This window comes from Sminthopsis crassicaudata, chromosome 4 (genome assembly GCF_048593235.1).
Source record: "Sminthopsis crassicaudata isolate SCR6 chromosome 4, ASM4859323v1, whole genome shotgun sequence".
Lineage (NCBI taxonomy): Eukaryota > Metazoa > Chordata > Mammalia > Dasyuromorphia > Dasyuridae > Sminthopsis > Sminthopsis crassicaudata.
In genome coordinates, this window is record NC_133620.1 from 336,870,109 (window position 1) to 336,895,347 (window position 25,239).

General features: G+C 35.8%; 1 protein-coding gene across 2 annotated transcripts in view; it reads left to right on the forward strand.

The window, feature by feature from the left end:
- Positions 1-25,239, forward strand: part of TEN1 (TEN1 subunit of CST complex) — a 30,862-nt gene that overhangs the window by 3,849 nt on the left and 1,774 nt on the right. The window contains exons 2-4 of one of the 2 annotated variants that reach the window (XM_074260789.1): positions 4,957-5,032; positions 14,526-14,624; positions 16,118-16,275. In XM_074260789.1, coding sequence (XP_074116890.1) covers positions 14,536-14,624; positions 16,118-16,275 — 247 coding nt within the window. In that variant the 5' untranslated portion in view covers positions 4,957-5,032; positions 14,526-14,535. The remainder of the gene's footprint in view (positions 1-4,956; positions 5,033-14,525; positions 14,625-16,117; positions 16,276-25,239) is intronic. The other variant, XM_074260788.1, reaches the window with a different exon arrangement.

Genomic DNA, 25,239 nt, shown 5'->3' on the forward strand with positions numbered 1-25,239 from the left:
AATAACAGTTTACATTCATTTCCCATTGTTCCTTTTCTGGATGTAGCTGGTTCTTTCCATCATTAATCAATTGGAATTGGATTAGCTCTTCTCTATGTTGAAGAAATCCACTTCCATCCGCATACATCCTCGTACAGTATCATTGTTGAAGTGTATAATGATCTTCTGGTTCTGCTCGTTTCACTCAGCATCAGTTGATGTAAGTCTCTCCAAGCCTCTCTATATTTCTCCTGTTGGTCATTTCTTATAGAACAATAATATTCCATAACATTCATATACCATAGTTTACCCAACCATTCTCCAATTGATGGACATCCATTCATCTTCCAGCTTCTAGCCACTATGAAAAGGGCTGCCACAAACATTTTGGCACATACAGGACCCTTTCCCTTCTCTAGTAGTTCCTTGGGGTATAAGCCCAGTAGTAGTATGGCTGGGTCAAAGGGTATGCACATTTTGATAACTTTTTGGGCATAATTCCAGATTGCTTTCCAGAATGGTTGGATTCTTTCACAACTCCACCAACAATGCATCAGTGTCCCAGTTTTCCCACAGCCCCTCCAACATTCATCGTTATTTATTCCTGTCATCTTAGCCAATCTGACAGGTGTGTAATGATACCTCAGAGTTGTCTTAATTTGCATTTCTCTGATCAATAGTGATTTGGAACACTCTTTCATATGAGTGGAAATAGTTTTAATTTCATCATCTGAAAATTGTCTGTTCATATCCTTTGACCATTTATCAATTGGAGAATGGCTTGATTTCTTATAGATTAAAGTCAATTCTCTGTATATTTTGGAGATGAGGCCTTTATCAGAACCTTTAACTGTAAAAATTTTTTCCCAATTTGTTACTTCCCTTCTAATCTTGTTTGCATTAGTTTTGTTTGTGCAGAAACTTTTTAATTTGGTGTAATCAAAATGTTCTATTTTGTGATCAATAATGGTCTCTAGTTCTCCCTTGGACACAAACTCCTTCCTCCTCCACAAGTCCGAGAGGTAAACCATCCCATGTTCCTCCAATTTATTTATAATTTCGTTCTTTATGCCTAAATCTTGGACCCATTTTGATCTAATCTTAGTATGTGGTGTTAAATGTGGGTCCATGCCTAGTTTCTGCCATACTAATTTCCAGTTTTCCCAGCAGTTTTTGTCAAATAGTGAATTCTTATCCCAAAATTTGGGATCTTTGGGTTTGTCAAAGATTAGATTGCTATTTTTATTCACTATCTTGTCCTGTGAACCTAACCTATGCCACTGATCAACTAGTCTATTTCTTAGCCAATACCAAATGGTTTTGGTGACTGTTGCTTTATAATATAGCTTTAAATCAGGTACACTTAGACCACCTTCCTCTGACTTTTTTTTCATTAGTTCCCTTGCAATTCTCGACCTTTTATTCTTCCATATGAATTTTGTTGTTATTTTTTCTAGGTCATTAAAATAGTTTCTTGGGAGTCTGATTGGTATAGCACTAAATAAATAGATTAGTTTGGGGAGTATTGTCATCTTTATTATATTCGCTCGGCCTATCCAAGAACATTGAATGTCTTTCCAATTATTTAAATCTGACTTTATTTTTGTGGCAAGTGTTTTGTAATTTTGCTCATATAATTCCTGACTCTCCTTTGGTAGATAAATTCCCAAATATTTGATACTATCGACTGTTATTTTGAATGGAATTTCTCTTTGTATCTCTTGCTGTTGGATTGTGTTGGTAATGTATAAAAATCCTGAGGATTTATGTGGATTTATTTTGTATCCTGCGACTTTGCTAAAATTCTGAATTATTTCTAATAGCTTTTTAGCAGAGTCTTTGGGGTTCTCTAAGTATACCATCATGTCATCTGCGAAAAGTGACAATTTGATTTCTTCATTTCCTACTCTAATTCCTTGGATCTCTTTCTCGGCTCTTATTGCCAAGGCTAGAGTTTCTAGTACTATATTGAATAGTAATGGTGATAGTGGGCAACCTTGTTTCACTCCTGATCTAACAGGGAAAGGTTCTAGTTTATCACCATTACATATGATGTTTACTGAAGGTTTTAAATATATGCTCCTTATTATTTTAAGGAATAGTCCATTTATTCCTATACTCTCAAGCGTTTTTAGTAGGAATGGATGTTGGATTTTATCAAATGCCTTTTCTGCATCTATTGAGATGATCATATGGTTTTTATTAATTTGATTATTAATATGGTCAATTATACTAATAGTTTTCCTAATATTAAACCAGCCCTGCATTCCTGGTATAAATCCCACTTGGTCATAGTGTATTAGGATAATACATTATGATCAAGTAGGATTTATACCAGAAATGCAGGGCTGGTTTAATATTAGGAAAACTGTTAGTATAATTGGCCATATTAATAATCAAATTAATAAAAACCATATGATCATCTCAACAGATGCAGAAAAAGCATTTGATAAAATACAACATTCTTTCCTACTAAAAACACTTGAGAGTATAGGAATAAATGGACTTAAAATAGTCAGGAGCATATATTTAAAACTGTCAGTAAGCATCATATGTAATGGGGATAAACTGGAACCTTTCCCAATAAGATTAGGAGTGAAACAAGGTTGCCCACTATCACCATTACTATTCAATATTGTATTAGAAATGCTAGCCTCGGCAATAAAAGTCAAGAAAGAGATTAAAGGAATTAGAGTAGGTAGAACCCCAGAGATTCTAATAAAAAGTTATTAGAAAAGAGCCATGTCCAAAAGATGTATAATTTTGCTTACATTAAATTAAAAATGATTTTGCAAAAATAAAACCAATGCATTTAAGATTAGAAAAAAAAAAGCAGAAAGCTGGACAATAATTTTACAAGTTTTTCTTTAAAGGCTTCATTTCTCAAATATATAGAGAACTGAATCAAATTTATAAGAATACAAGTCATTAACCAATTGATAAATGGTCAAAAGATACAATAGGCAGATGAAGAAATCAAAGCTATCGATAATCATGAGAAAAATATTCTAGATCTGTATTGATTAGAGAAATGAGCAGAAAAAACTGTAAAAACTTATATGAACTGATGTAGAGTGATATCAGCAGAACCAAGAGAACATTGTACATGGTAACACTGACACTGTGTTGATCAACTGAATATCTTTGCTATTCTCAGTAATACAAAGATCCAAGACATTTCTGAAGGATTTATGATGAAAAATGCTGTCTACAGGGCAGCGAGGTGGTGCAGTGGATAGAGCACCAGCCCTGAAGTCAGGAAGACTTGAGTTCAAATGTGGTCTCAGACACTTAATACTTCCTAGCTGAGTGACCCTAGGCAAGTCACTTAACCCCAATTGCCTCAGGGGGGAAAAATGCTATCTTATCTCTAGAGAAAGACTTGATGGAGTCAGAATGCAGATTAAAGTAAATTATTTTTTCATTTTTTTTTTTTTCATTTTTTTGGTCCATGTTTTCTTTCAACAGGACTAATATGGGAATATGTTTTAAATGATTGCGCAGATATAATATATCAAATTGCTTGTTATCTCAGGGAGTGGGGGAAGAAAAGGGAAGAGGAAAGAATTTGGAGGGGTCAAAAAATTTTTTAATGGAAGTTATAAATTGTTTTTACATGTAATTAGGAAAAAAATCAAAATCTTGTTCTCGCAGAAGAGTAGGTGGAAAGTGCAGGTTTATGGAAGCTAAGACAGGAGAGCTTCAACAAAGAAGATTACAGAGAGGGAGAGAAAGAGATATATAGATATAGACAGAGACAGAGACATAGAGTGAACAGTATCAGTGTTACAAATATAGAAAGGTTGATGATAGAAAAAAAAAAAAAAACAGTCCATGGATATTATAATAAGGATGCTGTAATAATGAGGAAGAGATGTTGGAGGCTATTTCAAAACAAGAAAGATGAAGTTATATATTACAAAAGACAAATAACAGGTGGGTTCTACATAAATTACGTGGTAGAAAACATGCTAGAATTCAAGTTAAATTTGAATGTGTCTCTGATTTACTAGTGTGATTATAAGGAAATCACTTAACTACCTTAAACCTTAGTTTCCTTCTCTATAAAATATAGTCTAAGCATTCTTATAGTACCTGTAAGGTTAGTACTTATAGAAACTATGGGTTTGTCAGTTAACTTCTGAATCTCAATTTCCTCATGTATAAAATGGGGATTTTGAAATGCATTGTCATGATGTCTGGCCTTAGAAGTAGGAAGATCTGGCTTCAAGTTAGGCTTCTGAAACATACTAGAGTTTTAATCCCATGACTTCTCAGTATTCATGGTAACACTGTGATGTCATTGGTCCTCTTCCAAATAAAGAATGAACTACCGTACCATTTCTGGAAATTCTTTAAGATGTTAAATTACTGAGCTCCTGATCTATATTGAAGAGGGAGTTCCTCCAACTGGAATTCTCTATGCTAATGAAATCAAATCTTTAAGATTTTATATGTCTTTAGGACTTATATTACAGAGCTGTTATAAAGAAAGTGCTTTATAAACTTTTAAAGCACCATGTAAATGTCAGTTATGATGATGACTGATAATTGTCTCCCCCCTGGACTCTAAACTCTGATTGGGTAAGTATGATAGAACTTCACAGAATTTTCTAACTTGGCACTTGGCCCAGTGTTTTGCACAATGTAGGCAATTAATAAATACCTGTTGAATGACCGAACAAAGGAATAACTAGACAAGTAGGGCCTACAAGTAAATAAAATTGTCTTTTATTAAACCATCTATGGAACTGAACTTTTTAAAAAGAGTGAGGATTTACTGGGTTTTCAAAGATAGCACATGTTGTTTGACAGACTTCAAAGACCTGTGTTAATACCCTTGAATGGCATCTTGACAAAGTGGAGAGAGTGCTGGTTTCCTCTAGAACCAGGAAAACCTGAGTTCAGGGGCCCTATCTAATACACACTATCCCATGATCTCTCAATGCTTTGGGTAACTAAGATTATATATTGCAGAGAAGCACTGACTTGCATTGGAAGAGAATTACCTCCTACTTCTGGAATAAAATACAAGCCCAGTCTCTATCCTTAGGTAAATATCAATTATCGTCGTGATTATTTTATTGTTAAAGTGCTGTATAAGAAGTCAAGAGTAGAATATATGTTACATTTCTTCCTTAGGGCAGAAGCCTCTGCCCTCTCACCCATATATCCCTTTTATTTTGGTTGGCCTTTGCATAAGCTGGATGATGACATTTTGCAATTGTGCAATCTTGAAAATGCTCTTTATTTTTAGTAATGTGAATTTGGCATGGTTACTGTTAAGAAGATAAAAAAGTGAGTTGTTTATTCTCCTGGGCGTTTTTTAATGACTGGATCAAAGGTTGTGTCAGCTAATTTCATAAGAATATTATAATCCTGTTTCCTAGTGGATAGAATGTTGGTCCAGAATTCAGAATGTTTGCCTCAGTTTCCTCATCTGTAAAATGTGCTGGAGGTGAAAATGACAAACCACTCTAGTATCTTTGCCAAGAAAACCCCAAATGGGGCCAGGAAGAGTTGGACACTACAATATGACTAACAACAATCCTATTTCTTTTTACCATGCCCACTTTCTGACCTTGACAAGGAACAATGGAAAATTAATTCAGGATTTTTTTTCATTGAACTTCTCTTCCTATGATAGATATCTGATTCTTGGCTTAAAAAAATAACCAGTCCAGGGCACAGTTATTTTCATTAGAGGGCTCTTCATTTTGCCCTTTAATGATTCAATCTACAAAAATTTAGTTTACCACAACTATTGCCTAAAACAATACACACTATGCAGCCTTCCTGTGTTGATAAGAATGCCCTTCTGAAAGACATGTTATAATTGTATTTTTCTACCTGCTCAGTATAGAATAAAAGCTTTTTAAAAAATATATTTCTACCTTGATTTTTTTATATTTACCTTGGCCAGTGATTTAGTCCTGTTTTCTGAAGTTAACCAGCAAATCAGTGGCTTTATGGTCTTCCAAAACAACATTCTCCTTCATATACTTCTCATTTTTAATATTAGAGGTGACCTCAATAGCAGTGGCCTGAAAAAGGGAAATGTATGTTTTCTCAACTGAGTGATTCACTGTTAAACATGGCCCTCTGATAACATCTGAGAAAGATTCAGATCATCCTGGCCTCTGGGAGCTTAAAGCACACTGGGGGAAACAACCTGCCAAAAAAATCTATACAGAGTAAGTTATATACTGATAAAACTGATAAATAGGAAATAACTAACAGAGAAGGCACTGGAATTAAGAGGGTTTGGGGAAGGCTTCCTGTAGGAAGTCAGATTTTAGTTGGGATTTAAAAGGAAGTCTCTCTGTCCTAGTAGATCCCCACCTCAAAAAAGTAGGGAGGTGGATTTTTATCAGCCTATTTCAGAGTTGGGTCTAGGATAGACAGATTTGTCCATGGGGTTATTCCTCCTAAGAAGGTAGACATATATGCATGGGGGCACAGTTAGAACTGAGCTTGGGGTGGGCATAGGCAGCAGGGGTTATAATAAAGACAAAAATCACAGATCAGGGGGTGGAAGTAGTTGCCTAGTGGTCCTATCAGGTTATCCCTGGGCTAGCCTTGTTTTCCAAAGGGTATCATGGCCTATCAGGCTTGGTCACTGGGCCGTGTTCTGCATGGTTCTGTGGCAAAGAAAGGGGAATTCCAGATTCAGCAAGTAAACACTGCAAGTTCTGCATTTGTGTTGCTGTTGTGTCCAGCTTAAGGAATGCTCAGTTTGTCTCTTGCTTCTGATTCCTAGGTCAGTTTGGCCTCCTCTGGGTAGTAGGGGAGCTCGGGTAAATCAATGTAATTAGCAAAAATCATTAACTGCCTCAGTTTCACAATTTATTTCATTATCTGTTCTTGGGGTTCATTACTAGTTTTTTTAGTTACTTAGCAGGTTAGCCTTTTGTTTTTATGATCCTTGTGTTGATAGTTATAGTTAATAGTTATTGTGTTAATAATTATTTCATTCTTCATTAATTCACAATTCTTATGTTTTTCTGAATTTCTCATTTTTAAAAAAAAAAATTTATATCACCTTTATCTCCTAGTATATTCCTCCCCTTACCCAGGGAACAGTTCCTTTTTTTGGAGGAGAAGGGAGAGTATGCATGCACATTTATTTATTTATTTTGCAGTTTTCATTATGAATCATGTTGAGAGAGAAAAATCAGAAAAAAAGGGGGAAACCACAAGAGAGAGAAAAATAAAAACAGAAGGGGAAAAAAAGTGAATGTTGATTAACATTGACTTTCCATAGTTCTTTCTCAATATGCAGATGGCATTTTCCATCCAAAGTTTATTGGGATTACCTTGAATCACTGAACAGCTGAGAAGAACCAAGTCTATCATAGCTGATCATTGCTGTTACTGTGTACAATGTATTCCTGATTCTACTTGTTTTATTCAGCATCAGTTCATGTAAATCTTTCCAGGCCTTTCTATAGTCAGCTTGTTCATCATTTTTTATAGAACAATAATATTCTATAATTTTCATATATCACAATTTTTTCAACCATTCCCCAATTAATAGGCTTATTTTTCAATTCTTTGCCACCACAAAAAAAGCTACTACATTTTTGCATATGTGGGATCTTTTTCTTCTTTTATGATCTCCCTGGAATACAGGCCTAGTAGAGGCATTGCTGGATCAAAGCATATGCACAGTTTTATAACCCTTTGGGCATAGTTCCAAATGAGCAATTCCTTTTAACAAAGAATTTATAAAAAATTTTTTAAAAGCACTGAGAAGTTCTATGACCAAAACTCTTATATTTCAGAAGTTTGACTTGAAGCCAGCCACTATGACATTGCATTTCAAAATCCCCAGTTGATGACGTAGGTCAAAGAGGCAGATTCACAAAGCAATTTTGGGAGACAGAAAAAGGTACATTTTTAGAAAAGACAAAAGATGTTTAAACTGTTACTGAGATCTTTGGCATAGTTATTTAAACTGGACCAAAGAGAGCAATATTTCCTTTATTAATCAGTTAGTTAATTAGCTTCTACTAAGTGCCTTATTAAAGATAAAAAGAGATGGGTGAGTTCCTGGAACTATTCAAAGTACTATGAATTTTTTTTTTTTTTGTAATTGTAAAGTGAATGGGGGAAGGGAGTAATCAGTACATTCCGTGTCACACAGATAAAAGGGGGAAAAATAACAGATATAGCACAGAATGGAGTCAGTTATGTTCTCCCCAAATCTGTTTCTGATACTTTTTTTGTGAAGCCTTCCTTGACTCCCCCCTCCTTTCCATTAAAAAAGAAAGTGAATACAGTTTATCCTTGGAAATTCTACAGGCACTTTAAAACTTTCTTAAAGTGATTTTTATTAATACCTTTTGTTTTTATATTACTTGGATTTTTCCATCTATCTATTCCCGTTCTCTTCTCAGAGAACTAACCCTTGTAATGAAAACATTTAAAAAAAGAAAATAGGAAAAAAAAAATCAGCAAAACCAATCAATACATTGGAAACAAATCTGACATAATATACAGTGTTACTTGCTTTGTGGGCCCACTATACTTTTGTGATTCTTTTCCCCCAATTTCTTTGTGTTTAATTATCTGTGTACCAGTGGTAAATTTAGTGGCAAAGTAATCACTGCAATACAGAACAAGGAAGACCCGTGTTTGAATACCTGTGATAATAACAGCAAATATAAGTTATAAGGACAAATGAGTACAGTTATCCCTTCCACATAATGATTTTCCCTGTTGAAGTTTAGACAAATCTTGGTCAGCCTAAGAAATTAAATGGGAATTTTTTGAGAGTTTTACAGAAGCCACAGACAACACATGAAGGCCAGTTTCAAAACAAAGAAATGCATAAAATACAATGTATAGTATTGTATAATGTAGTCTGTGACCAAATACTTAATTCAAATTTTTCAATAAGATACTGTAAACACTCCATTAAAGAGAAAGGAAAAAAAAGCAGACTGGTACAGAAGTAGGGCCAAAAAAGTTTATGAAGATTTTTCAGATCGCAGGAGTGACATGGAAGAAAGGTATAACTAGCATATACAAAGCATTTTGCCAATCTTAAAGCATTATTTAAATGGGGTGGATTCTCTAACTTTGGGCATTTTTCTTTGTTTCTGAACTAATTCACTTCTGCTTTGCTTACAGAGCACAGCACCTTCTCTGATGAGGGCATGCCATGCTGGGGAGTCCTGTGCCAAGGTCTCCCATGTCATACAATCAATTCTAATTCTTGAAGAGTGTCCCTGTATCATTCTTTCTAACCTCCTTGTGAGCTCTTGCCCTGTGTGAGTTCTTCCTAAGAGTGTTTTTGACAAGTGTACATTTGGCATTTGACCAATGTGGCCAGCTCACGGGAGCTGAGCTCTGCAGTGGAGTGAGAATGCTTGGCAGTTTAGTACAAGAAAGGACCTCCTTATCCTACCAGGTGATCTTCAGAATCTTATCCGACTTGTGACAGGGCATTCCTAGCTAAATTGACCCTAACATAGTGTAGTCCTTTTGGTCTTCATCAAGAATACAAGATTACAACCAACCATTTAAATGTCAGCTGTTATTATGTTGGTCCCTAGGGATACTATGCCTTTAAGGAGCTTAATTTTGTTTGTGTTTTTTTGGGGGGTGGGGTGGGGTGGGAATTATTTTTTATTTTTACTTTTTTATTGAAGTTTTTTATTTTCAAAACATATGGAAGGATAATTTTTCCAACATTAACCATTGAAAAACCTTCTGTTCCAACTTTTTCCCTTTCCTCCCACTCACTCCCCTACATGACATGTAATCCAATATATGTTAAGCATGGCAAAAATATATATGTCAAATCCATCATATTTATACAATTATCTTGTTGCACAAGAAAAATCAGATCAAAAAGTAAAAAAAAAAAAAAAAAAAAAAAAAGAAAGAAAAAGAAAGAAAATAAAATTTAAGCAAGCAACAAAAAGAATGAAAACACTGTATTGTGATCCCACATTCAGTACTTACAGCCCTCTCTCTGGGTGCAGATGGCTCTCTTCATCACAAGATCATTGGAACTAGTCTGTATCCCCTCATTGTTGAAAAGAGCCTTGTCCATCAGAATTGATCATCATATAATCATGTTGCTGTGTACAATGATTTCCTGGTTCTGCTCATTTCACTCAGCATCTTTGCAAAGAAGGGAAGGAAGGAAAGCATTTTATACATGATAAATTTATGTACAAAATTTTTTCAGTTTAATATGAATTACTTATATTTCCCCCAACACCTTCCATCACTAGACAATCAACAAAATAATAAATCAAATCCATATTTATAGTGTGGGTCAGTTTCCAAAGTATAAATTGGCTCATGGTTGGAGCTGGCAGTACATTCCCAGAAGGAGGTGAATTTTCTCATCTCTTCTTTGGGGCCAAATTTGTTTGTTATAATTAGACATCATTTAGTCTGGGTTTTTTGTTCTTTTTTCCATTTACCTTGTTATCACTGTGTTTTTTGTTTTCTGTTTTTGTTTAGTGAATCTTAGATCAATTCATATAAGTTTTCTCATATTTCTCTAAATTCATAGTGTCTTACAAAGCAATAATATTTCATTACCATTATGTACTACTACAATTTGATCAGCGATTTCCAATTGATTGGTGATGACTTTGTTTTCAGGTCATTGCAGCTACAAAAAAATTCGCTATATATGTTTTGCTATACATGGGATCTTTCTGTCTTTGATCTCTTTGTGGTATATGTAATAGTATTTATGAATCAAAGAGCATTTTTTTTTTTTTTGTTAAACTTAATTCCAAATTATTTTCTAGAATGATTAGACTAATTCACAACTCTTGAGGGTAGAATTTAGATTCTCACAATGTCTAGGCAAGTAAGTAAATAAGTGATAATTTTTAAAATAATACATTTTATTGATGCTTTTTGTCTTACAAGTCACTGGGGGAAGGAGGAGACACCTTTCCTCTCTCACCACTACCCCTTGGGGCAAAGAGTAACAATTAATCTAATATGTCTGCTTCTGTAATATATATGAGCTCCTTTCAGAAATTAGGTCAGAAGTATTAGGAGGGCTTATTTCTAAAGGAAGAGAGTGGAGAATCTGAAAAGATTTACTGAGAGAAGAATGAAATAAGTCAGAAAGGTAGGATTATGGAGAGCTTAAAATATCAAGCAATTTTATGGAGGACTCACTGTAGGAAGAAGAGATGGTTTCATTGTAATAGTTTGGGTCTCAGATGATGAAGAACGGTGGCAGTTTTGCGATTGAAAAGAAGGAACAGATAAGAGCATGTAGGTAGAATAAATCAGAACTGAAAGATAACAGTGTTGGGGAAGCGAAAAGGGGAGAGGAAATTGAGGAGGGGAATGATTAGCTAATCACTAGAGTCAAAAGCTTTCAGGGAAATCTGGGAGGGTGAAGACTGACAAAAGGCCATGAATTTAGCAGTGGAGAGATCCCTGGTAATCTTGGAAAGGACTATTTCAAGAGAATGGTAGATTAGGAAGCTATATCCTTCGAGTGGTGGGGTGGTAGGGTAGTAGAGACAGAGAATATAGCCAAACCTTCCTAGGAATTTGGCAGTGAAAGAGAGGAAAAAGTTAATGGATCATCGGTTGAAGGAAAGCAAGATCCTAGGAAAATTTGTTTTGCGTGGGTTTTTTTTTTTTTTTTAGGTTATCCATATGCAATCATGTAAAACATTTCCATCTTAGTCATTTCCTATAAGAAGACTCAAATAAATGAAAAAGAATGAAAGAGTGAAAAACAACACGTTTCAGCCTATATTCAAACAATATCTGTTTTTTTGTCTGCAGATAGATAGTATGCTCTGTTAATTCTTTGGGATTTTCTTAGATCATTATATTGCTGAGAATCATTAAATTATTCACAGTTCTTCATTGTACAATATTGCTGTTTCTGTGTACAATGTTCTACTGATTCTGTTCACTTTGCATCAATTTATGGAAGTCTTTCCAGGGTTTGTTTGTTTGTTTGTTTTTTTCTCTAAAATCAGCCTGTTTGTCATATTTTATAGCACAATAATAGTCTATCACAATCATATACGACAACTTGTTTAGCCATTCTCCAATTGATAGGCAAGATTTTTAAGGACAGGAGAGACTTGAGTAGGTGTGTATGAAACAAGGAAGGAGCCAGTATGGGAGGGATTGAAGATAAGAAAGGGGAAAGGAATGATTGTTGGCCAAAAATATAAGAGGAAACAGGAGAGTATGGAATTAAAGACAAGACTGGGGAGGGATAGCGCTGACAAAGAGAAAGACAACCTCTTCCTTGAAGATTAGAGCACAGGAGAGGTTGAATAAATGTATATAAGCATTTGGAGGTATAGTTTGGGAAGAGGAGAGAGCTCATGGTTGATGGCCTCATTTTTTTTCTTAATAAAATAAAAGGAGGCAGTAGAGTAGAGAGAATTCTGATTTGAGCATCAGAGGATCTGGGTTTGAATCCTGGCTTAGTTATTTAGATTGGGTAATCTTAAAAAAAAATCACACAGCTTTTCTAGGCTCTATTTATTTATTTGTAAAATGAGAGCATTAGACCAAATAATGCTTAATAGCCCTACAGCTATTACTCTGTGATCTGAGAAAGGAAGGGATTGGGAGTACTTCCATTTTGGGATTATTATCTTGAGAAAGTTCCTCCGGGAACACCTCCAACTTCCTCATTTCACAGGTGGGAAAATGTTTCTAGGCCCAGGGAATTTAAGTTTTGACAGAATTTGAACTCTTACACAAAGGCATCCTAAAAATACTTGTTGGTGAAAATGAAACAAAACAAAGGGGACAAAGGTGAGAGAGCAATAGATTTCTGCAACACAGAAGAACTGTTACAGATGATGGATGGCCTAAAGGTCCCAACCCTTGTTCTGGTGGCAAAATATCACTCATTGGATCACTATGGTGACCCAGGCTTGAGGCAGTAGATAGCTCGGTTTGAAAAATGAGGGGAAAGAGTGTTGGAAATAACTCATAGGACCAAGAACTTTATGTGATTTAGAAAGCCTCAGCGACTTCCTGACTTTCTTATGTTTATGACAAGGGCACAACCATCCTCACAGTCAGCCAGATTTTACATCTTTAGAAGCTATCCTGGACTGATTCTTTCTCAGTCACCTCCCATCCCCCATCCTGTATTCTGTATTCAAATCCTACCACTGTCCGTGTGTGTGTGTGTGTATGTATATATGTATGTATGTATGTATAAAAGAGACAGAAACAGAGGAAGAAAAAAAGGGAGACAGACAGACTTACAGATACTTTTGGTCAGTCACTTAATCCCTTGAATTTGTTTCCTCATTTATATAGTAAGAGGATTAGACTAGATGATCTTTCAAGTTCCTTTGAGCTCTAAATCTGTCGTTTTATGACTCAATTGCCACATCTTGTGGGCTGTGTGTCTCCATAATATGTCTCCTATCTGGCCCCCCTTTCTCTGCTCACACACCCAGCATCCCAGCTCAAGCCTTTTTTACCTCTTGTCTGGATTTCTCAATCCAGATTCTAAACAGCTAGTATTTCCAAAGCACAGTTCTGACATTGTCATTCTGTCCCCACCTCCATCTCCAGGAAGCTTATTGTCTCTAGAATCAAATACCCATTCTTCTGTTTTGCTTTTTAAGCCTTTCATAAACTGGCTCAACCTGATGACATATTCCCCTTCATACCTATGGCCTGTGTTCCAGCCAAAGCGATCAATTTGATATTCTTCATCCACTTGATTTGAACAAGGTGCTATAGTGGAGGGAGTGCTAGGCTGGAGTCAGAAAGACCTGTATTTAAATACAGACTCAGACACTTACTAGTTCTGTCACTTTGAGCAAGGTACTTAATCTCTGTTTGCCTCAATTTCCTCATCTGTAAAACACCTGTCTCTCAGGATTGTTGTTAGGATCAAATTAGATGATAATTTATAAAACTCTTAGTACAGTGCCTGGCACTGGGGAAAGCACTATATAAATGTTGTTATTGTTATAATTGTTATTGGTTGTTTTATGTTTCAAGTTCAGAACTGGAAAATTAAATGATTTGTCCATAATCATCACATAGCCTATACATGTCAGAGGCAAGGTAGAACTTGAACCATGTTTTCCTGGTTCTGAAACTGGCTCTCTTTTTCTGTCAAACTGGTTGGTGTATTTGTTGTATAGTCATTTCAATTGGGTCTGATTCTTTGTGACCCCATTTGAAGTTTTCTAGGCAAAGATAGTGAAGCAACTTGCCATTTCCTTCTCCAGTTCATTTTACACATGAGGAAACTGAGGCAAACAATGAAGTGACTTGTCCAGAATCATACAGCTAGTAAGTGTCTGAGGCTGGAGACCTCCCGCTGATTCCAGATACATCTAGTTGTATTTGGCATATAGTGGTGCTCAATAAGTGCTCATTGAATTTCATTAAATGGACTGAGCCAAATACCAAAAGAGAAGTTGGGGAGGGCTCCAAGTGTTTAAAATTCATTCTCTCGTGGTTGTACTTGTGAGTCTTGGGCTTTTACAGCATTGTATCTTATATTTCCTTCAAATTAACTGGGTTCTTCAAAACCTATTTGGTTACAGGAGCTAAAGGATGCTCCCCAGAGCGGGAATCTATTACTTTCCTTGGGAGATCAGTGCTGGTGCAGTCCCAGAAGGAGAAACTGTGAGAACATTTGGCAGGTGAGTGTGGTTCTTACCTTTCCTTCTGTGCAAAATTTTTTTTTTAAGAATTTTTCTGTGAGATCTTAAAGGAGGGAAAGGAAAATGTTTGTATCAGCTCTTTTCATAGTGGCTAGAAACTGGAAGATGAATGGATGTCCATCAATTGGAGAATGGTTGGGTAAATTATGGTATATGAATGTTATGGAATATTATTGCTCTGTAAGAAATAACCAACAGGAGAAATACAGAGAGGCTTGGAGAGACTTACATCAACTGATGCTAAGTGAAACGAGCAGAACTAGGTGATCACTATATACTTCAACAATGATACTGTATGAGGATGTATTCTGATGGAAGTGGAGATCTTCAACATAAAGAAGATCCAACTCACTTCCAGTTGATCAATGATGGACAGAAACAACTACACACAGAGAAGGAACACTGGGAAGTGAATGTAAAATGTTAGCACTACTGTCTATCTACCCAGGTTACTTATACCTTTGGAATTCAATATTTAACGTGCAACAAGAAAATTGGATTTACACACATATATTGTATCTAGGTTATACTGTAACACATGTAAAATGTATGGGATTGCCTGTCATCTAGGGGAGGGAGTAGAGGGAGGGAGGGGAAAATTTGGAAAAAATGAATATAAGGGATAATGTTATAAAAAAATTACTCATGCATATATACTGTCAAAAATTTTATAATTATAAAATTAATTAAAAAAAATAAAGGAGGGAAAGGGACCTACATGTGCAAAAATGCTTGTGGCAGCCTCTTTGTAGTGGCAAGAAACTGGAAACTGAGTAGATAACCATCAATTGGAGGATGGCTGAATAAGTTATGGGATGTGAATGTTATGGAATACTATTGTTCTGTAAGAAACGACCAACAGAATGAATACAGAGAGGCCTGGAGACATTTACATGAACTGATGCTGAGCAGAACCGGGAGATCATTGTACATGACAACATCAGTATTATACAACAATCAATTCTGATGAACTTGACTCTTTCCAACAATGAGATGATTGAAACTAGTTCCAATGATATTGTAATAAAGAGAGCCATCTACTTCCAGAGAGAGGATTGTGGGAACTCAGTGAGGATCACAACATAGCATTTTTACTCTTTTTGTTATTGTTTCCTTGCATTTTGTTTTCTTACTCATTTTCTTTCCTTTTTGATCTGATCTTTCTTGTGCATCAAGAGAATTGTACAAATATGTTTATATATAGTTAATTTAACAGATATTTTAATATATAGGATTACTTGCCATCTAGGGGAGGGATGGGGAGAAGAAGGGGAAAATTAGAAACACAAGGCTATGCAAGGGTCAATGTTGAAAAATTATCCTTGCATATGTTTTAAAAATAAAAGGCTTTAATAATTTAAAAAAATAAAAAAGAATTCAGAACTTGGAAAAAAAAAAAAAAAGAATATCTCCGTGTAGCTGATAAGGGGCCTGAAGAAGGTGGTAACAATTTTCCTTTCACTAAATTTCAGGTTCCAGTATTATGATATGGTTCGGTCCAGAGTGACTTTGGTGGCTCAACGTGAATCAGTCCAGCATCAGGTCCATGTCTGCACCAAGCTGGTGGAGCCGTTCCAAGCCCAGCCAGGCTCCCTATACATGGTGCTAGGGGAGTACGACCAGAGCGATGGTGAGCACTGATGTTGGGAGGGGCACTGTGGGATCCTCTAAAGAGCCAGGGCTAACTGTGGCTCTGGTCCAACCTGAGCTCAACATTCTCTAAGAGCCGAGGCAGCCTTAGAGCTCAGACACTCCTCCATGTGATTGTGGGCAAAGTGGGGCTTGAAGGTGTTCCTAAGGTCTCAAGTTAGAAGCAAGGAAAGGAGATTATGCAGAGTGTGGGAGGAGAGGAAAAGGTATGGAGAAGAAGGGGGGAGAGGGTCCAAGAAAGGGGAGAAGTAAGGCAAGGAGAGAGGGTGGAAGAGGGGAATGGAGGTGGGGGGTGGGGGTGTAGGGAATAGAAAAGCTTCAAGCATTTTACAGGAATTGAGAATAAAAGTGGTCAGAAAAAGGAGCCTCCTTGTGTTTGTTTGCTAGCTCCTAGGACTTTGCTCCTTCTCCCGTGGAGAAACTAGGGTAATAGTGGTTTCTATGGACTTTGACATTCCAGGGATGTACTGAGGATCTGATTTTATCAAAAATAACAAGGACTCTGCCCCTCACTGCTTTACGTCATCTTACCCTTTGGCATACTGCTTTTCAACTAGGTGGAGGAGGGAAAGAACATATATACAGAGTACAATTTAAGTCAAGAATTTAATTAAATTGAAATGGCTTTTAATCTAATTTATAATCCTCTTTAAGTCTTCAAGCTGACAGATGTCCAGCTTCTACAGCTGACTTGTCAAGGATAGGGATAAGGGAGAATGATCTTTTGCAAAGATGAAATAATCGCAAACTTTGGGGCACTGCCCTCAAGTGTTACCTTGATCTTGTTCTGTATGTCAGCCATACGCACATGTCCCCACTGAGATCAGAGAACTCCAGGTGACCTCATGTGGGTTTTTCAGAGGAAGGGTGGAAAAGACAACAAATTAAAGTGAAATTTTAAAGATTATAGGCTTGGTGACCTTGGTGGTCAGAGAAGAGGAAAAATGCATACAAACATGAAGGCACACAAATGATCCCTGCCTTGCTAGTCAGGGGAGAGAAGGGCATGGTCCTTTCTGAGATCTGTTCTTTGAGATCTCAGATTTTTACTTTTAATTGACTGGTAGTATTGGAAAAGATACTGTTTAGAGAGCAGGTAGGGAGAGTGAAAAAGGACCAGGATTTTCTTTTCTTTTTTCTCCAATATTCTCATTTTATTTTACTTTTTTTTTTTTTTTTTTTTTTTTTTTTTTTTTTTTTTGCTTATAGGCTATTTTAATTTTTATTTATTAAAGTTTTTTTTTAAACATACACATGAATAATTCTTCGATATTAATCCTTGCAAAACCTTGGGGAAAAAAATTCCAAAAAATCAGAACACTTCAATTTCCCCCTTTTCCCCTCACCCCTCCCCTAGACGACAAGTGGTTCGGTAAATATTAAACATGATAGAAATATATGTTAAATCCAACGTATGCATATATTTTTATACAATTATCTTGCTGCATGAGAAAAATTCAATCAAACCAGGAAAAAAAAGAGAAAAAATAAAATGCAAGCAAACAATAACAAAAAGAGTGAAAATGCTATGTTGTGATCCACACTCACTTCCCACAGTCCTCTTTCTGGGTATAGATGGCTCTTCATCACAAGATCATTGGAACTAGAACAGGATTTTCTATGGTAGCTGAAGGCCAGAAGCAAAGTCAGTGCCATTGCTTGAATAAAGCAGTCACATATCAGTATCATGAAATATACATCAGTGGTCAAAAATAACCAATATGAGGAATTCAGAAAAATATGGGGACACTTGCAAAACGAGGAGAATCATCTAGATACAAAGACATAAATGAAAAGGTCTTGGATCTTTAAACAGAAGACTTCCTGGCCTTCTACCACAGGTAGACTCTCCACTGATACCATCCAATGACTGAGGAAAGTACTTGGTGGAAGTTTTCTTCCAACCCCACTCCTTCCTCCTCTGTAGCAATAATAGCACTTTAAAATTTGCCAAGCACTTCACAATAGTCCTGGGATGTAGATGCTGCTCTTATTCCCATATTATGGAGAAGGAAACTGAGACAGACAAAAGATCTAGCCCAGGAACTGTCTGAAGCAAGATTTGAACTCAGGTCTTCTTACTTAAGGTTTAATGTTGTGTAGCCACAGCAACATCTATCAATATGCTTAGCTGACTTAAGTGCTATCTGGGAAGGGTTCAAAGTCCCTGATATCATCAAGATTTCACAATACACATGGAGAACTTCCCACATACTACGTTGTTTTTGTTCTTCATTTGACCCCATTTGCAGTTCTTTTAGCAGAGATACTGGAATGGTTTGCCATTTCTTTCTCCCACTTATTTTACAGATGAGGAAACTGAGGCAAACTATAAAGTGGCTTGTCCCAAGTCACACACAGTAAGTGTCTGAAGTCACGTTTGAGCCCAGCTCTTCCTGAGTCCAGGTCTGGCATTCTATCCAGTGTACTACCTAGCTGCCCCTCCCCTCAACCCTACATACAAGGAAGTCTCTGATTCACTTAGACCCAACTTAATCCAGCCCAGCCAGCTTTTACCACTACCTGTGTTTTTATTTCCTGTATCTACTGTTCTTTTATTTCAGCTTTAAATGACAGTGATGTTTGGGATTTTTTCCCCCCTTTCATCAGTGTCTGTGATTCTCAAGAAATCCAGGTCCTTCCTGACTTGTCTCCCAACCCCACCCAACAGATTTCAAGAACATATCATATTCCTTCAAGATTCATGATACTCTACTCTGATTGCTTTTCACTCTCTTAAGAAGAGACTGTTCTGTCTGCAGATCTGAATTTCTTTTCTCTAGTCTAGAAAAACTCCCTCCAAAATATTAATAGCATATGAATATAGATATAGATAGATAAATATACATGCATATATAGGTATGTTTACTTGTATATATGTATGACAATATATGTATGTGTGTTATGAATATGTATGTACACATAATGTGTGTGTGTGTTAATTAATACTAACAATATACTTCCCTCTAAACAATCCCATAAAGAAGGCATTGTAAATATTATTTTTTACACTGGGGAAACATTGGGGAACAATTTATGTGCATAAAATATTATGTACAAATGTGGGGGGAAATGGGAAATCTGGCTTTAATATTTCTCAAGTGGGTGACTTTGAGTAAAACATTTCCCATTTTCCCCCACATTTGTACATAATATTGTGACTCCAAATCCAGTGGTTTTTTTTTTTTTTTTTTTTTTACTTTTTAATGATGTCCCTTTCTTAAATACCATAATCATTTCCTGGTGTATATTCTTTTCTCCTCTCCTCTTAAAAGAACCTTCTTTTATAACAGAGAAAAACAGGCAAGCAAAACCAATGAATACCAGGACTGAATTTGGGAAGGAAAGAATGAAGGAAAGGAAGAGAAAGGGGAAGGAAAAGGAAAAGATGGAAGGAAGAAAACATACAATGCATATTATGTGTCAGGCACTGTGCTAAGTGTTTTACAAATATCTTGTTTGATCCTCACAACCTCCCTGGAAGGTGAGTGCTATTCTTATCTCCATCTTAGACTTGAAGAAACTGAGGCAAGCACAGCTTAAGTAATTTGGCCAGAATCACATAGGTAAGAAATGTCAGAAGCTAGACTTAAACTCCAGGTTCTGTGCTCTATCCATTGTCCTACCTAATTACCATTTATACAATATTTGATATCTGTAAATACCTCCATCCACCCCCAAAACTGCCTTCCTCACTACTAGTAAGAATATCTTTTTTATTTGTCCTCTTGAATCAATGTTTGCATTTAATTCAAGTTGAGCTTCTTTTGAATGTGATTTATTTATATCATAATAGTCTTTATGTTTCTATTATCCTCCTGGTTTTGCAAGTCTTCCACAGTGCTCTGAATTTCTCATGTTTTTTCATTTTTTATCACTCAGGAATATTCTATGACACTAATATGTGACTACATTAAACTCCCTTCCCCGCCACCCTCCCGCCATGTGATGATGACTGTGCTCCTGGCCTTTGGCTGCCACAGAAAATCCCTGCCCTTTCCCCACTCCCTCTTTCTAAACAGCTGGCTCTCAAATCTCTTCCATCTGTCTTTTTTCTAATCAATGAATGCCCCACTTTCCTTTTCTTGCTGCCCCATCACCTTGTACCACTTCATAATTCTTCTTGTTCCCCAGACTCCTTAAACATATTCCATTCCTGTCTTCATGTTATTTGATCAGTCCTTCATATAATTTTCATGTCAGCTTGGAAGGCTCTGTCACTTTTCTATTGGGCATGATATTCACATTTCCCAAATATGTTTTACACTAAGTAAATTTTCTTTTATTTTTTTCCCTTTACACATAAACAATGGGAATTTTTATACAATTTAAATTGGGGGAAGAGGGTTTTCCCACAAGCCATAGAGAGAGAGAGAAGGGAGACATAATGATAAATTCACTAAAACTTACCAACATTCCTAAGAAAACACAAAAATAGAAAAACTTCAAAAATTCTGACACAAGCCATCAATATTAATAGTGTAAGAATGAAGACACTTGGGGTTTTTCCCTTATTCTCTTCCCACTAGACTAAGGTAGGTTATAGGAAAGCAGACTTCCAAGAGAAATTAGCAAATATCTTGTTCATTTGATCAGTGTTGAGAATAACTTGGAAGGCAGAATGCCATGGTGCAACATCATCTGTAAAATGGCATTAGTAATACTTGTAGCATTTACTTTATAAGATTATTGGGTGTGTAAGATAATGGGTGTAATAATGCAAAGTTCTTTGCATGCATTATTTCTCTAAATAATAGCAGTTATTTTTGGTGTCAAAGAAAAAACATTAACACTAACATGGTACTCTGCAGTTTTAAGTTCAAGTGTTTGGACAATATAATTTTTTTTTTTTTTTTTTTTTTGCCAGAAGGAAGGTTTATTTAGGAGAAGAGTTTACAGATACAAATAAATAGACACCAGGAATGGCAAATATGAAAGAGGTGGGAGACCTTATAGTTAATGAGGAAAAAAAGTTAGGAGAAAGCCACTGACTGGCTGGTTAGACTAACAAGTTAGCTAGGCTAAGGAGAAAGGCACCATTAAAAGGAAAGCACTATGAAGGAGAAAAAGAGATGGTATCTCTGGTGGGCTTAGAACTAGAGAATTTAGCAAAGATCTTTATCATAACCAGATCCTTTATAGCAGAAATATAGCTTCTCAGCTATAAAGGCAGAAAGGGTCAGAAAATGCACCTGGCATGTTTCAGGCCAGTTCCAATGTTCTTGTGATGGAGCCATCTGTACCTAGAGAAAGGACTGTGGGAGCTGAATGTGCATTACAACATAGTATTTTCACTATTTTTGTTGTTGTTTGCTTGCATTTTTTTGCTTTCTCTTTTTTTCCCTTTTTGATTTGATTCCCCTGCAGAATGATGATTGTGAAAATATGTATAGAAGAATTGCACATAATTAACATATATTGGATTACTTGCCATCCAGGGGAGGGGTTGGAGGAAAAGGAAGGAAAAAAATCTAGAACACAAGGTTTTGCAAAGGTGAATGTTAAAATTATGCATGTCTTTATTCTTTTTTTTTCCCCTGAAGAAATTGGGGTTAAGTGACTTGCCCAAGGTCACACAGCCAGGAATTGTTCCCTGTCTGAGGCCAGATTTGAATTCAGGTCCTCCTGATTTCAGGACTGGTACTCTATCCACTGTACCACCTAGCTGCCCCCATGCATGTTTTGAAAAAACAAAACAAAACAAAAAAACAACCCAGCTTTAATAACAAGAAAAATGGACCTGGCAGATCAGGTCCCAGACCTGTCCAAAGTCTGGGAAAAGCGACTTCTTTTTTGCATGCAATTATGATTGATGGAATTTACAACTCTCTTAACTTACAGTAATAAGACAGTCTGTGAAAGTTAAAGTTGTTGTGAATGTTGGACAATATAATTTAATGTTAAACTAATATTCAAACATTTCTGTCTTTTGGAAGGAGAGCGAGCCATATGTTTGTTTCTTTTCCCAAAGATAATTTTAGGTGACATTTATTATAATAATATTAAACAAGAAAAAGATATATTAAAACACAGTCTGGGTTAATATTCAAGAATAATTGAGAAACCAGGTCACTTCCTCCTGGAATAAACAAAAAGACCTCATTCCTTTCATTGGTTTCTTGATCCTTCCTCCTTTTTCTATTGGACACTCTTCAGAAGGGAAGGCTATGAAGTAAACAAAAAACAGGGTTAAGCTTGGTTATCATCCTTAATCCATTTCCCCAAGAGAAACATTTTGTCCTCAAATTTATTATTCATTTTTCAAGGATTTTGAGGAGGATTGTTTAGAGCAGAGAGGGAGCCTTTCTTAGTAATTCTAGATAAACTAAGAAGGAAGTTTTTAGTATGCTTCCACAATGGTATGGTCCAGTCACATAGCTCCTAAGTAAGGAAGTCCATGACTAGAACATAGATTCTAAATATTTCCTAAAGGGAACTAAATGGAAAGTGGATAGAGGGCTGGACTTGGAAGCATGAAAACCTGAGTTCAAATCTTGCTTCACACACTTAATAGCTTTCTGATTCTGAGCAAGTCAGTTAACCTCTACCATCCTTAGTTTTTCCCATCTGTAAAATGGAAATAGTGACACAATGGATAGAGTGCTACCCTTAGAGTTCAAATGTGACCTCAGACACTAGCATTATGATCTTGGGCAAGTTGCTTAAAATTGTGTGACTCAGTTTTTTCATCTGTAAAATGAACTGGAGAAGGAAATGACAAGCTACTCCAATATCTTTGCCAAGAAAACCCCAAATGGAGTCATGAAGATTCAGACATAACTGAAAAATGACTGGAAAACAACAAAATAGAGATGATAATAGCAATAGCTAGTTAAAAAAAAAAAAAAGTAATGACTTGAGTCTTCCTCCTTAGATTGCAAATCTAGTTATCTTTTCAGTACATCTCGTTTCCTCCCCAGGTAGATAATTAATATAGGCCATTTAGGGCCATGAATTTGCATTTCTCTAATCAATAGTGATTTGGAACACTCTTTCATATGAGTAGAAATAGTTTTAAATTCAACATCTGAAAATTGTTCATATCCTTTGACCATTTTTCAATTGGAGAATGGCTTGATTTCTTATAAATTAAAGTCAATTCTCTGTATATTTTGGAGATGAGGCCTTTATCTGAACCTTTAACTATAAAAATGTTTTCCCAATTTGTTACTTCTCTTCTAATTTTGTTTGCATTAGTTTTGTTTGTGCAAAAGCTTTTTAATTTGATGTAATCAAAATAATGATCTCTAGTTCTCCTTTGGTCACAAATTCCTTCTTCCTCCACAAGTCTGAGAGGTAAACTATCCTATGTTCCTCTAATTTATTTATGATCTCGTTCTTTATGCCTAAATCTTGGACCCATTTTGATCTTATCTTAGTATGTGGTGTTAAATGTGGGTCCATGCCTAGTTTCTGCCATACTAATTTCCAGTTTTCCCAGCAGTTTTTGTCAAATAATGAATTCTTATCCCAGTAGTTGGGATCTTTGTGTTTGTCAAACACTGGATTGCTATTTTTATTCACTATATTGCCCTGTGAACCTAACCTATTCCACTGATCAACTAGTCTATTTCTTAGCCAATACCAAATGGTTTTGGTGACTGTTACTTTATAATATAGTTCTAGATTAGGTACAGCTAGGCCATCTTCATTTAATTTTTTTTTCATTACTTCCCTTAAAATTCTAGACCTTTTGTTGTTCCATATGAATTCTGTTCTAGGTCATTAAAATAGTTTCTTGGGAGTCTGATTGGCATAGAACTAAATAAATAGATTAGTTTAGGAAGTATTGTCATCTTAATTATATTCACTCGGCCTATTCAAGAGCACTCAATGTCTTTCCAGTTATTTAAATCTGACTTTATTTTTCAACAATTTTTTAAAATAGTGGATTTATTATTTTTAGTTATTTTATTAATCAGCAACAAATGTAAACGTTTCAATATATAGTAAGGTTATATGAAAAAATGGAAATTCTGTTCTATACAAATTTAAAAAGATGTGATATATATGTATGCATATAAAAATATATACACACATATATAAATTTAATAAGATGGTACCACAATTTGCATCCCGTTGTGTACTTATTTTTTACTTATTTTTGTTTTTTACTCTGCATTTTAAAAATGTTTTTATTCATGCTTTTTTTTCTGTATTTGTTAATCTCCAATATCCTATCTTCCCTCTATTGTCAGTAAAAACTGTAAACAATCTGAATAGTGTATATGTGTACATATATAGGTGTATATATATGTGTGTGTATATACATATATGTATATGTATACACACGTTTATGAGCTAATTTTCAAAGTGCTTGAGATTAAAAAGAATATAATCCTATTAGATTGGTCTCAGGAATTTATAGAAGCAATAAAAGTAGCTGCTAATTTAATAAATATTTGGAGTCAGTGACTCCTTCTGTACATAATTGTGTAAAATGAGATCAAAATTATGATGATTAAGAAATAACCACCTCAATAAGAGACTTTTGAAATGTCTTTATAGGCTGTTTTACTCACAGGATAGGGATTTGGGACATCAAGGGAAAGGTTCAGTGGCCTGCTTTAAACATCTAAAACATTCGAGTGAACATTTCATTTGTTCCCCACGAGGCTCAGGGCAGCGGGGAGGCAAGTCTTGGGTTTTCCTTATACATTTTCATGAATCATTATCCTTGTTGTTCAAGGTCATATGTCTAGTTAGTAGAAAAATTGGGATCAAAACTTGTTCACTTATTTTAGTCATGTCTTCATGACCCACCTGGGGTTTTCTTGGCAGAGATACTGGAGTAGTTTGCCATTTTCTTCTCCAGGGATGGGGAAACTGAGACAGTTAAATGACTCCCAGAGTCACACATCTACTGTCTGAATCCACTTTAAACTCCTGGCTCCTAGGGCAGGCACTCTGTACACTGCACCACCTAGTGGCCATGATCAAAACT